General features: G+C 41.0%; 1 protein-coding gene across 1 annotated transcript; it reads left to right on the top strand.

The window, feature by feature from the left end:
• The first annotated feature begins 1435 nt into the window (after positions 1–1435).
• LOC306974636 (terminal nucleotidyltransferase 5A-like) lies at positions 1436–4918 on the top strand. Its single transcript, XM_079571992.1, has 2 exons — positions 1436–2231; positions 2999–4918. Exons 1-2 carry the CDS (start codon positions 1806–1808, stop codon positions 3833–3835), a joined length of 1263 nt encoding a protein of 420 aa, XP_079428118.1. The 5' UTR covers positions 1436–1805; the 3' UTR covers positions 3836–4918.
• Positions 4919–13985: the final 9067 nt, after the last annotated feature.

Here is a 13985-nt window from a genome sequence, read left to right as displayed (position 1 = left end):
ATAGAGCAAATAAATAAATAACATGTACAAAGGTTGCAAAGCCTTGTTCGCAAACAACATTCTTGTGGTTTATGGTTCAGTTCTGAGTCATTTCCGTAATTGACTCAAATGAACCTCACTTGATCGAAATTCTCTGTCACTAAACCCTGTACTTCACTGATGGGAGTTTGACTTTAATATGAAATACATCATAATAATAAGAAGTACAGTATTTGCAACATTAAAGTCACAATGTTTTTTTGGTATGTGGCATTTAGTTTGGCAGCCGGCCCAGAATCCTCCGGTCAATCCTTTGACGTCCTCAGACATTGGAGTCCAAGCCGGTGTCATCCACTTGACGTGTCAAGGTTCAAAGGTCAGGTAAGTAGATGCTCGCTGTAAGCCTGGCACTGAGCCTCTTGTTGAATGGGAAAGAGGAGCACAGCTGCACTGCTCCTGTATGTGGAGATCACACACTCTTTAATGATACTGAAGCCCACATGTTCTTCATCGTCATTATGACGATGAAGAACATGTGGCCCGAAACGTCACATATACTTATGGTGTAAGAAATAAAAAAAATGGGAGCTTTCACTGCTGTGCGGACCCTTACTTTAAATCTCTGTCATCTCATTTTAGATCCAGCATGCAGGTTTTACTGCCTTTGGATGTGTGTGTCGTCATACCATTACCATTATTTAGATGCACTTTGATCTTCAGAGGTGTTAGTCATTTTCACACTTCAAACCCTGTGACATTAAATACAAATATCTTTGATGGTTCATTTGAACCATTTGTTTTTTGTACAAAAAATAGTTGCACTTAAGAAGAAAAAAGGGGATGCACCTGAGCACAAAAAGGTATTCAAAGTTAACAATTGTGAATAAAAGTGCCTGTCCCAGTGCGCATGTCTAGAGCAGGTGTGAACATGGCCCTACGCATAAAGGGTAATCTGCAGTAAGCTGCATTATGGACTCGTCTGCAGTGACGTGTGTGAAAGGCCCACACTGAGCTGTGCTAGATTCAACATGACAACGAAAGATCATCTGGTGGAGTTTATTATCCCAAACATTTTTGTTCTTTTCTGAGTCAATTTAGCATCAGACTATTTAATATTGTCTATGCCCCCTTAGTTTTATTTGTCAAAAATAAATAAATAAATATTATATATATATATAGTATTTTACTAGTGCAGAGCCCATGTACTGTGAAAGTCTGACTCAAGGTCATGGCAAGGCCAGAATAGAAAGATACCAACACAAGAAAATAATCCTAAATGTTAGATACACAAGGGTTTAATGAATGAGTGAATGAATGCATTGATGTAACTTCTGCAGGTAGAGTCCCCAACCCCTCACTGATCAGGAGGCGGTACTGTGGGGGCTGTCAATCAAACAAGAACCCGCCCTGAAACCGCTCAGACGGAAGCGCAGTCTGAGAAGTTGAGCAGCAGCTGTGAAGCAGCTGAACGCCTGTTGCATCTCGATTTTTCTTTCTTTTTTTTAGGCCAAAATGTAAAGAATTAGCCTCTGCTGCACCGCTTTGCAGAAGTTTGCGTGCAGGCGTGACTGTAACAGACGTGGAGGGGATGCACAAAGACGCATGAGACATTTTGGAAGACAATCGCAACTTTACACTCTCCAAGACATGGATGCGACAGTAAACATCCAGGAGCGGCGGCGGGCAGGCGGACGTAGAAAGGAGCAGCTGTGTTGAAAAATGTCCTTCATTCATTTGAATGCATTCAAATTCTCTGAAAACTTCCAGTAAACTGTCAACTCCGACGCAACTTGAAAGAGGATAGAAGCTCAGTTTATTTTCGCAAGATGGATGAGAACGCAAGACGCGCAAAAGTCGACACCAGCTCGGACGCAGAGGCAATAAACCTCAGCGTCCTGAACTGGGAGCAAGTGCAGCGTCTGGACTCCATCCTCACGGGCACGATACCCATCCACGGCAAATGGAGCTTCCCCACTCTAGAGGTAAAGCCACGGGACATAGTCAAAGTGGTTCGGAGCCGCATGGAGGAGAAGAGGATACATGTTCGAGAGGTGCGCCTGAACGGCTCTGCAGCCAGTTACGTGCTTCACGAGGACAGCGGCCTGGGCTGGAAAGACCTGGATCTAATATTCTGTGCTGATCTCAAAGGGGAAATGGAGTTTCAGATCGTGAAAGACATAGTTCTGGACTCGCTTCTAGATTTTCTGCCTGAAGGAGTGAACAAGGAAAAAATCACCCCAGTGACGTTAAAGGTGCGGTATTTTTCACTTATACTCATACAAATAAAAAGACGTAACCTGTGCAATTGTTGAGAACATGTTGTGAACGAAACTGAACAACTACCAACAGAGGGCGTTAGAATAATTATATAGATTATTTATTTATGTATTTATTAATATACGTTTAAAACTACCAGCAGAGTAAATGGTTAATGTGCAAAATCTTTGTGCACGCTATAAAATATTAATGTGTGGTATTTATACAGTGGGGAAAAAAAGTATTTGGTCAGTTTCACATAGACATTCTATTGGATTTTGGCCTAATACTTTTTCCCCCCACTGTATATGTATGAAAAATGTATACCAAAAAAATCACACATCACTGTTCAGTCACAAACTACTAAAAAACTAAAACAGAGTTTACTTTTTGTGGAGGTGAACATAATGATCTGCCCATGACCCATTAGATATAGGCCTTCAATTGCAAATAGGTTGAATGTAAAAGAGGATTCTACCTAATCCAATTGGAGTCAGATCCACATTAATAAGCCGCCGCTCCGTTACCTGCAGGCTGGCTGCAGCTTGTCCAGCTACAGATGTGCGCAACATGCTCAGCCCTCCCACATTCAGACGTAACTTATTGTTCTACTGAGGCAGTCTGAACAAGGCACCACAGACCATTAAATGTGGTTTGAACTTGTCTGAAAGAAAATTAGTTTTTGAAAGTGCTCTTACGTAAAATGCCATAGTCAGTTTTCTCAGCTCAGCACACTTGTTAATTGCTTTTTGTCTGTTTGCAGGAGGCCTATGTGCAGAAGATGGTGAAAGTGTGCAATGACTCAGATCGCTGGAGCCTCATCTCTCTCTCCAACAATCGTGGCAAGAACGTAGAGCTCAAGTTTGTGGACTCTCTTCGGAGACAGTTTGAGTTCAGTGTAGACTCCTTCCAGATCCGCCTGGACTCACTGCTGCTTTTCTACGAGTGCTCAGAACACCCCATGGCTTCCACCTTCCACCCCACCATCCTGGGAGAGAGTGTTTATGGGGACTTCCCTACTGCTCTGGACCATTTACGCAAGCGCCTCATTTGCACCAGGAGCCCCGAGGAGATCCGAGGAGGAGGTCTGCTCAAGTACTGCCACCTGTTGGTGCGGGGCTTCCGCGCCGCCTCCGATGGAGAAATGAAGCTGCTACAGCGCTACATGTGCTCACGATTCTTCATAGACTTCCCTGACGTCAACGATCAGAGAAGGAAGCTGGAGTCTTACCTTCAGAACCACTTTGTAGACTTAGAAGACAGGAAGTACGACTACCTGGCCACATTGTACGAAGTGGTCCAGGAGAGCACTGTGTGCCTCATGGGCCACGAGAGGCGGCAAACGCTCAATCTCATCTCTACCCTTGCACTGAGAGTACTGGCAGAACAAAACGCCATCCCCAATGCAGCTAACGTCACCTGCTTTTACCAGCCAGCCCCATATGTTTCTGATGGAAACTTTAGCAACTACTATGTGGCACAGGTCCACCCAATGTACCCCTGTCCACCCTCACCACCTCAACAGTATTTCACTCCTCGTACATGGGGCGCTGCAGATCTGCAGCACCCCATGTACGCTTCATGGCTGTCCTGCAACTGAATTATGGTCACTCATGTTCACAAAGAAACTCTTTTATCAAGAGGATAAGTGCAGAGAATAGTAACAATAAGAGGAAAAACTGAGGTCACAGGAGCGCTCTCAGGAGCTTAAAGGGAGTGATCAGCGAACTGTCCAGACTCTTCAGCACTGAAACAGTCTGGCTCAATGTGAGCACTGTTATTGATTAAAACATGTAAAAACTCGTATTGACTTGTCTCGAGACTCATGTCGAACTAAGATCTTAGAACAAACACAGACATGCAGCTTGCTTCACCTGAAACTGTTAACCTTTTACACACTCACTATTATGCAGGACAATGCAAAAGTAATTAAGTTGTTTACAAATCCAAACATCTACATTGAAACCAAAAACAACGAAACAATGCATGATTTATTTCTTTATAGGAATAATGTCTTTAAGTGCCTAGACAAAACAGAAAGGGAAGAGAAACTTTGAGTTAACTGTAGTAAACTAAGGAATGATCCAATTATATTAAAACATACAGTTATTATTATATACATTGTGCTTAGCTTTGCTAAGTTATATTAACCAAGTCATTTTGTGTCAATGTTTAGTTGAACTCTTATCTGCAGTACAGCTGGACAAAAGACACATCCTGATTACCAAAGAGGAAGCAACAACATAATCTCATGATCTGTAATGAGAAGAATAGGGGAGGGGCAGAGCCACAAAATAGAAAACAGAAAATTAAAATAAGAATCTCGGCAAAGTATTGCAGAAGGAGGAGGTTTGGCAGCTAAAGCAGAAGTGCAAGGGAGTGAAACACTGTTCATATCTGCAGTGAAATAAATTGTGCAAAGCACTAAAAGTTATTAGTGAGAGAAGAAATGTGTGTGGAAAGAATATTCTGCTCCGAAACTTATAGATGCTATAAATGCACAGACATGTTGGATGACATTCAGAATGAAATGGCTAAACTCACACTGGAAGTGCTACACATTTTTCTAAACGTCAAACGTGTGACTAAATTATGTGAATATATGTCCCGAGTCAAGAGTATAATTAAAAACAAAACAAACAACAGAAAAGTTTGCATATTCTTATCTTTTTGTGATTTAAACACACACATGACAAACAAAGATCTCTTCTGTGAAAGTACCAAAGTGCATTGATGTAACACTGAACAATGCATAAAAACAGTTGTAATGACACATTGTTTTGAGAGCAATAAACTTTTGTCTCTGCAGAATGTCTCAAACAAGTTTTCAGATCTATTTTTCTATCTTTATTTTTGTACAGTTTGTGTTTGGCCAATAGCAGAACTGTGTTTGTCTTTGTTTCTGATGATGTGGATGGAGAGCAGCACTTGTGGCCAGTGAACATGTGAGCTCTGAGTTTCATTTGCTCTAAGGAAATTGTGTGACTGTCCACAGTGGGGAACAGATACTGAATGTTTGGATCAACATTAAAAGAGGAGAGATCCATCAAAAATGAAATGAGTTTTTGTTTTCCTTTTTTAAAACTGATGATAACTCCCTGGTTAGCTGTTTGTGAGCTTATTGTCTTGTCTTACTTGTCTGATTAGCTTATAGGTCAGTGCACTCAGGTAGCGCTCTGTCCCAGAGGGCAAAACTAGAGGGTGCCAACAAGAGACAGCTGAGACTAAAGGATTTCCCTTCAGAGAGACGTCATCAACCCACGTCAGCAGGCAATCACCGAGCTCTTTGCCAAAGTTCATCAAACACAAACCTCACTACCAGCGGGGCCCTTGCGTCCCGGGACACCTGCTCACTGACACCGATACTGATGCTCGCTGAGTAGATCTGTCTATAGATCTGTTTAATGCCCACATGTCACTTTCCCTGCTGACAATGAGGAAACTGTTTGCCAATGACAGCAAGCTTTACTAGGAGGAGCTAACTCGCTAATTGATTCCAGACTGCAAAAATGGTCCATAGTTGGAGAGGCAGAAACAGATTATAAACAAGTCATTATGGAGGTTTTGAAAATTCTCTATCGGAAAACTACTTTTACTCGAGCAATGCGTTTGCCCTGTGTAAAAGTAATAATGGCTGTTACTGCAGCAAGGCAGGAAACACAAACAATGTGGTTGTGCGATATCTGCTGTAAAACTATTGCATGTGTGTGGAAAGGCATCTGATTGCAAAACTAACTTTCTTTTTGCGCTTATGATTGAGAGACTGTACATGCATTGACTGACACACATTTCAGAATATGTTTGTAGAGGCCTTAACTACAGAGTGAGTAGGTTTTAATAGCAGCTTTTATGATTTGCTTCTCTCTAGTTAACCCTAACCAGTGCCTTTACTTGATTTGGGGTGACATTGGTGCAGTGAGTTTCACATAAGCCTGACAACCAGAAGTCCTGTGGTTTGATTCTTGATGAACACACAGTGGTTGGTCAACACAGAAAGATCTATCCTCACAGAAACACCTCAAGAACATCAAGCAACAACAGGTCAGTGAAATCAATGCTAGAACCAAGATCAAACCAGGGCTAAACCGGGGCTAAAATAAAGACACTATTACGTCTTGCTTCTGTTCTTGTAACCCGTTTTACTGCCAGACAGGATTGGGAATTATCAGACATGGCCCATGCACTCTCAAAACTGGCGTCACACATTAAAATTAAATCACCTCAGTCACTCAGTTGCTAATTATCGCAATAGAGCAAATGTTCAGCTAGTTTGCAACCGATAATGAAATTGCTCGGTCTGGAGCTGAGCAAATCGATAAATGATCCTGCGTTAAGATGGAGAGAGTGAACACTAAATATATACCCCCTCTCAGCTTCAGTAAGGACATTAGCCCATCTGCAGATTAGCCTCCTGTGTAAGCATGCTCAGGGCACCGGTATGGTTACTGCTTAGAGATTTACCTGCTATTGTACTGTAATGCACACCTCCTCCCCTCCAACTATGGCTGCCTTAGGGTCAATCGTACAGCAAAAGAAAAAAATGTAGTCCACTTCCTTATCAATGGCTTACAGAGGGATGAAGGATTTGAGACGTGTATGTTGCGCAACAGGTAATTAGCAGCTTAGATGAACTGCCCTCTATGTCTCTGGGCAGTCCCATTTAGGAACTGAGTCACAAACCCATTGGGCTATCGACAAAAAAAAAAAAAAAGAAAACCAGGGTGGAAGTAGGATATTAGGATATTAGGCTGTACAATAATTTTATAAGTTTTACTAGAAGTTTATACTTCTTGAAATAATGTTTGTGTATGGAATAGACAGTAAGAAGCGACACAGTGGGCTCGTCAGGATTTCAAAATTGCCTGAAGCAACCTCTGCAGGCAGCAATGAGAATGACACAGAATGCATTGGCTCCCGGTTTCTGCCCGGATCGACTACAAAATCCTGCTGCTCACCCATAAATGCATTACTGGTCATGATCCACAATACCTGCAAGAACTCATGTCACGGAAACCCTCCAACCGCACCCTCAGGTCATCCAGTAGCCTCCACCTCCATGTTCCCTCAACCAAACGCCGAACCATGGGGGACAGAGCCTTTTGTTCTGCTGCACCAAGGCTTTGGAACAGCCTCCCCGTGGAGTTGAGAGAAACAAAAAACCTGGACTTTTTTAAAGCTAAATTGAAAACTTTCCTTTTTAAAGGGACTATAAGGAGTTTAAACATGTTAAAATTAAGTATTTTCCTCCCCCTACATTTTCCAGCCATGTCCTAATGTGTAGAATGAGCTCAGACCTGTTCACCACAACTGCCTCTAAAATCCTGTACGGTCACTCAAAAATGCGTCACTTGGGCCTGAATTGCCGTCATGCACGAGCTTAATATAGAAGGTGCAGTTACACATATGGCCTGAGGTGGCAGTAGTGAGTATAAAATGGCGAACTTGCTTCCAGCCCCTTTAAGAAAGCTTACAATTGTTGATGTTTTTTAATGTGTGTTTTGTCTAGCACTCTGAGATTCTCTGAATGAAAAGTGCGTTACAAATAAAATGTATTAATATTATTATTATTATCATTATTATTATTATTATTATTATTATTATTATTATTATTATTATTATTATTATTATTATTATTATTATTATCATTGCATTGTGAACCTCTTAAAGCAGTACTCATGCCCCCAGAGGCCAGAAGCGCCACTGCAGGTGTCGTAGCATGTTATGCTTTTTTTCTCATTATTTGTCCATGACAGTAAATACTACACTGACAATATAGACAAAGTGAGAGAGGGATATTGTACATCCAATTACACAATGAAGATCATTTTTATCACTCTAACTTGGCTGTAAAAACTGTTTAAGTGACGTTAGCCCGCAGTTAGCTTTGCCGTTTGCCTGTTAGCATCTTCTTTGTGATTCCATTAGTGTGTATTGGGGCCTCCAATCCGGTGCAGGGGAAGTTGCAAGTGTGGTTTTCTGGACAAAGACACCGGGTGGAGATGAAAGACCCCCCAGTCACTCCATTAACACATGTATTACCCACAGAAGGACTACAGAAAGGATTTATTAAGGTAAACAAGTTACTTACTTACTTACTTACTTACTGCTTTAACCCCCACGTGAAACAACCATGCATTTTCTCCAGTTCATCTTTACCCAGATCTAAAAGGTTACAACCTACAGGCCAGTGTAACACCTCATTTAAAAGCTAAGACCTACAAAACTGATCTAAAGTGATCACTTTGTTGCCATGTTGTCGCCACTTTTGAATTTTTTTTTTTACTCTTTTGTTGCTTTTTCATCATGTTTTTATTGCTATTGCTATTTTATTGCTTTTTTCAAGAAACTCTTACATTTGGGTAAAGCCAAACTGGAGAAAATGTGCTCGGTTAAGGTTGGGGGTTGTGGACTGAATCTTGATAATTTTCCCCAATGCTGTCCAGCCCAAGTTGGAAGTGCATCTAAAGCAACATAATCCTTTGACTCCAGAACTTATCAAAATGCGACCTCATATTTTCGTTCCCTTCCCAAAAGGGTTCCCTTGGCAGAAGTCGCACGGCAATTAATCAAAGAATCATTGGGCCTCAGAAGGAACTGCATGTGTCTTTATTACTATTATTGAGTTGAGATTTTGGCCCTGGCTTGAACCGCTGGGAAACGCACATCTGTTTGAAAATCCGTGGAAGGGCTTCAGAGATCAGTCTTATGTTAAAAAAAGACGGTGCGGTTGAAAGAATCACGGCGATGAAACAGATTCCTCTGTGGTTTATGTGCCAGACGTGCTGACAGATGTATTTAGAGCGAATTTAAGCCTTTCTACTGAACGCAGGTTATTTAACTTTATATCAGTTGTTACTTATTACAACAACAAAATGGATAAAAGACAGCTTAGTCACGCACAAACAACAATGTGACAAAAACATAACAAAAAAGAGAACAAAAAACATAACATTTGACAAAAAAAAAGCAATGAAAAAGTCACAAAAAATGAGACAAAAAAGCTACAAAATAGGGGGGAAAAAAGCAATGGGAGCCATTAAGTGATGAAAAACACGACGAAAACATAATAAAAATGTGTCAAACACGTGACCAAAAAAAAAAGCGAGGATTAAAACATGACAAAACACAACAGTTTTGTAGGTCTTAGCTTTCAAATGAGGCGTTATACTGGCCTATAGGCTGTAAGCTCCAGTCAAGAAGCTTGTAGATTAAGGCAAAGCTGAATTGAAGAAAATGCGCTCTTTAAAGGGACTATACAGAGTTTAAAAATGTTAAAATTAAGTAGTTTCCTCCCGCTACATGTTCCAACAATGTCCTAATGTGTAGAATGAGCCCAGACCTGTTCCCCACAACTGCCTCTAAAATCCTGCACTGTCACTCAAAAATGTGTTAATTCGTGTCCGAAGTGCTGTCATGCACGAGCTAAATATAGAAGCTGCAGTTACACGAATGACCTGAGGTGGCAGTAGTGAGTATAAAATGGTTAACTTGCATCTAGCCCCTTTAAGGTGGGGGTTAAGAGGTTAAAAGGAAAATTCTACCATAGAATTCTTATGTGTTTGTGTCTAAAGTAAAGTCTTCCCTAAATGAGTATGAGCCTGCCACTAAAAGAGCGTTACTTGCTGACGAAGCCTCTTGAGTGAGAGGTAAAATGTCCTCAACAGTAACCCAGTACAAATGCCGGCTTGACCTATACATTTCATCTCTATGAGTTTGTTCCAATGCTGGATATGACATAAATAACTCAACTGTAATAAGGATTCATGCGTAAAGGCAGTGTCGGTGCACGAAGCAAACCGTATTGCAAAAATTATGACGCACAAAAGAGCCAGTCACAGAAACCGAGAGGCCGACAGTCCAACCAGCGAATCCCAGCAGAGATCAGGGGTCACGGGGTAAATCAAACACCAGCCCTGAGGAGACTGTGAGAAAGCCCCGTGTCTGTGTGGGCATTTGTGTATTTGTGCTGTCCGACTATTAGTGTTACAGGCACATGCTCGGGGGTTTGTGCTTTTTTAACAGATTAAACAGACATCTTCCTTAAGCCAAACGCAATCATTCTGGTTATGAGGCAATGGATTTTTTATTTTAACATTTGGTTCTGGTGGATTGGAGGAATAAATCAAATATGTGCTAATCTTGAGTGTTTATGTGCGCTGCTAGAGTCAATAGAACGGCCAGCTGGAGCAGGGCTGTCTCTGTGATACTGAGTGAGCTCCCACACTGTACAAATGGCAAACTTCAAATGTCGGAACGGCGATAAATCCAGTGATGGCAGCACTATTTTCCATTATGGCACTGGAAACATATACACACTCAAAATAATGAAACGATAAAAAATAAAATAATGACGGTGCTGCACATTGAATAATCAGTGGTTTGTGAGAAAAGAAAGCAGAAAGCATTTATATCGATTGTAAGCCTGCAGGTTTTTCTTTGTGATAGTGACACTGAAACGAGACATTGGAAGTTGTGAAACAGGCTTATAAACTTATAAAGTCATACTTTAATTATTGGGATGTTAGGATTTGGAATGTGATAAGAAATTTGGGGATGAGTTGAGTTTGGACCGTAAAGTTTAAACTTTGCTTCCTCTTTCACTGTTGTAAAAAAAAACTATTAAAAAATGTTTAGGAGGTGTGCTTTACTGGGACTGAATTACACAAAACCTTGTTTGAAAGATAATGTACATTTAGTTTTTGATTTCTAGAGGGGGTCTCAATAGTACGGCAGGTACTATTGTTTGGCACCACATTGAACTCATTAAAAGAGTTGTGTGTTAATGGGATGATTGGGGGGTCTTTCATCTCCCCCTGGTGTCTCTGGCCAGAAAACCACACTTGCAACTTTCCCTGCACCGGGTCGGAGTTACCAATACACACTAATAGAATCACGAAGAAGAAGCTAACAGGCTAACGGGCAAAGCTAACTGCGGGATAGCGCTACTTTCACAGTATTTACAGCCAGGTTTGAGTGAAAAAAATGATCTCCATTGTGTAATTGCATGTACAGTATCCCTCTCTCCCTTTGTCTTTTCTGTCAGCGTAGTATTACTTTCAAGGACAATGAGTAAAATAATAATAGGATAATGAGCAAAAAACCACAACATGCTACGATACCTGCAGTGGCGCTTATGGCCTCTAGGGGCATACATTACTTAATTCTGCTTTAACATTCATTTGAAATTTTGAAATAAAAAAAGAACATTGGGTTATTGTTGGCAGGTTCACTTGAGATTCTTTAAACGGCAGTAAACAAAAGCTTTAGGCCAGATTTATGTAGGTCAAATTACTGGCTTTGCGCAAACTACTACTGTACAGTATTCTATATCATTGATAATGTGTAGAATGAGCCCAGACCTGTTCCCCACAACTGCCTCTAAAATCCTGCACTGTCACTCAAAAATGTGTTAATTCGTGTCCGAAGTGCTGTCATGCACGAGCTTAATATAGAAGCTGCAGTTACACGAATGACCTGAGGTGGCAGTAGTGAGTATAAAATGGTTAACTTGCATCTAGCCCCTTTAAGGTGGGAGTTAAGAGGTTAAAAGGAAAATTCTACCATAGAATTCTTATGTGTTTGTGTCTAAAGTAAAGTCTTCCCTAAATGAGTATGAGCCTGCCACTAAAAGAGCGTTACTTGCTGACGAAGCCTCTTGAGTGAGAGGTAAAATGTCCTCAACAGTAACCCAGTACAAATGCCGGCTTGACCTATACATTTCATCTCTATGAGTTTGTTCCAATGCTGGATATGACATAAATAACTCAACTGTAATAAGGATTCATGCGTAAAACGGCAGTAAACAAAAGCTTTAGGCCAGATTTATGTAGGTCAAATTACTGGCTTTGCGCAAACTACTACTGTACAGTATTCTATATCACTGTTGAATGTTTTTTCTTCAGGCTCCCCAAAACAGCTTGTCACGGTTGGAGATGGAGTGAGGAAAATAAAACCCAAAGCTCAGGACTGCACAAAAAAACGATGATGTTTAATAACTGAAGAAATCCAATATAACAAAATCCAGGGATAAGATGACAAAATGGTGAAACAAAACTCTAAGGAACTGGGGCTGACACTGAAAATGAACCGACAAAGGATATTGCAAACACAAGGGTGTAAATACATGAGGAAACGGGGCACAGGTCTAACACATCAGGACGGGGCAGGCAATTAACACATGGGGAAGTAAAGAAAAAACACAAGTACAGAACGCACGTCAAAAACACAGGATTAGACCAGAGACATAGACAGCAAAATAAGGGAACGATAAACCGAATTATGACACACTTCATCTATCTGGCAAAACCTCATCTGCCACATTCTTCTATACAGTTTGTGATGTAAAATTGCCACTTCCTCAAATGTGTTCCAGGATGCATGACTCTTTATTCTGTACAAAAGACCAGCTGTCATAATGATTCTCTCACTGTGAACAGGGCGAAATTACAAAATCGTAGCAATTGGCATCGACATTAGCTTTACTCTGATGTAAATAAATGACCCTGGAGTTATCGCTGCAGCACAGTCTCTGTTTATGCCTCTTGCCATTTGTCAACACACCAAAAATCAAGACGCCCCTGTAAAACATCATTTGCTGTAACTATAGCTGCCTATTATTTTGGTTGATGTTTTTGTGTCAGAATGTAGAATTCAAAGGATGGAAAGTCCCCATAAGTCAATCTAATGAAGCTTTGCCCAAAGAAGGTCGCAAAAAAAAAAAAAGTAAAAGAGAAATAAAATAGAAGTCTGAAGTAAGAGTTAATCAAAGCTACTGGGCACACAATAACACCAAATATCCTTTGGCCCCACAAGATTATAAAAAAAAAAATCCCCCAAATTAAATCTGCCACTACAAACTTGCCTACTTTCAGTAAAGCACATCAGTATTGGAACTAGACAATAACATGTCTTTGTGCCCCACTGTTCCCATCAGTGAATGTAATCTTGACGTGCGCACTTGCATTTCTGCCACTTGAAATTAGGAAACCATGGCTCGAAACGAGGCAGGTGTAGTGAGCCTATAATTACAGTGGAAAAACACACATGATCCGATCGGTTATTGATTTCTGAATTCACATAAACCGCAGACTAGGAACCCGCCTGTCTGGCACCATGAGGCATAAACTCTGAGCAGCTTCAATCACATTTTGTTCTTTTCTTTAAAAACAGAACTCTGCCTTTTAACATTTTGCTGTAAACACAGACAAGACGCCTCTGAGCTTATTCTTACGTTGTTATGCAAGTACAGTTGGTCAATATGCACTGTCCTTGTAATACAATATACTGTATTTTCCAGACTATAAGTCGCTATTTTTCAAAGATCATTTTCACACCTTCAGGGAGCCTAAAGGGGCCGATCAGCTCTCTAACCATGATTCTGGCCCAAAACATGACTCTGCCACCCCCTTACTGACGTCACAGCCTTGTTGGGACATTGTGGCCATTCACCAACCATCCACTACTCCATTGATCTGACCATCCAGGGTTACACAGCCTCATCAGTGAACAAGACTGTTTGAAAATGAATCTTCATGTATTTCTGGGCCACTGCAGCTGTTTCTGCTCATGAGCTTCTATTAACAGTTTAAGGGATAGAAGGTTTATGCACAGATGCAGCCTCTGGAGGGTCCTACACCTTGATGTTTGGGAGACTCCAGAGGCACCAACAGCTTCAAATACCTGTATGCTGCTTTGTAGCATCTGTTCTCTTAACCTGATGTGATATTTGTCTGGCAGAAACCGTCCATATT

This window comes from Gobius niger, assembly GCF_951799975.1.
Source record: "Gobius niger genome assembly, chromosome: 15".
In the NCBI taxonomy this organism is placed as follows: Eukaryota; Metazoa; Chordata; class Actinopteri; order Gobiiformes; family Gobiidae; genus Gobius; species Gobius niger.
This window is presented reverse-complemented; position numbering and strand designations above follow the sequence as displayed.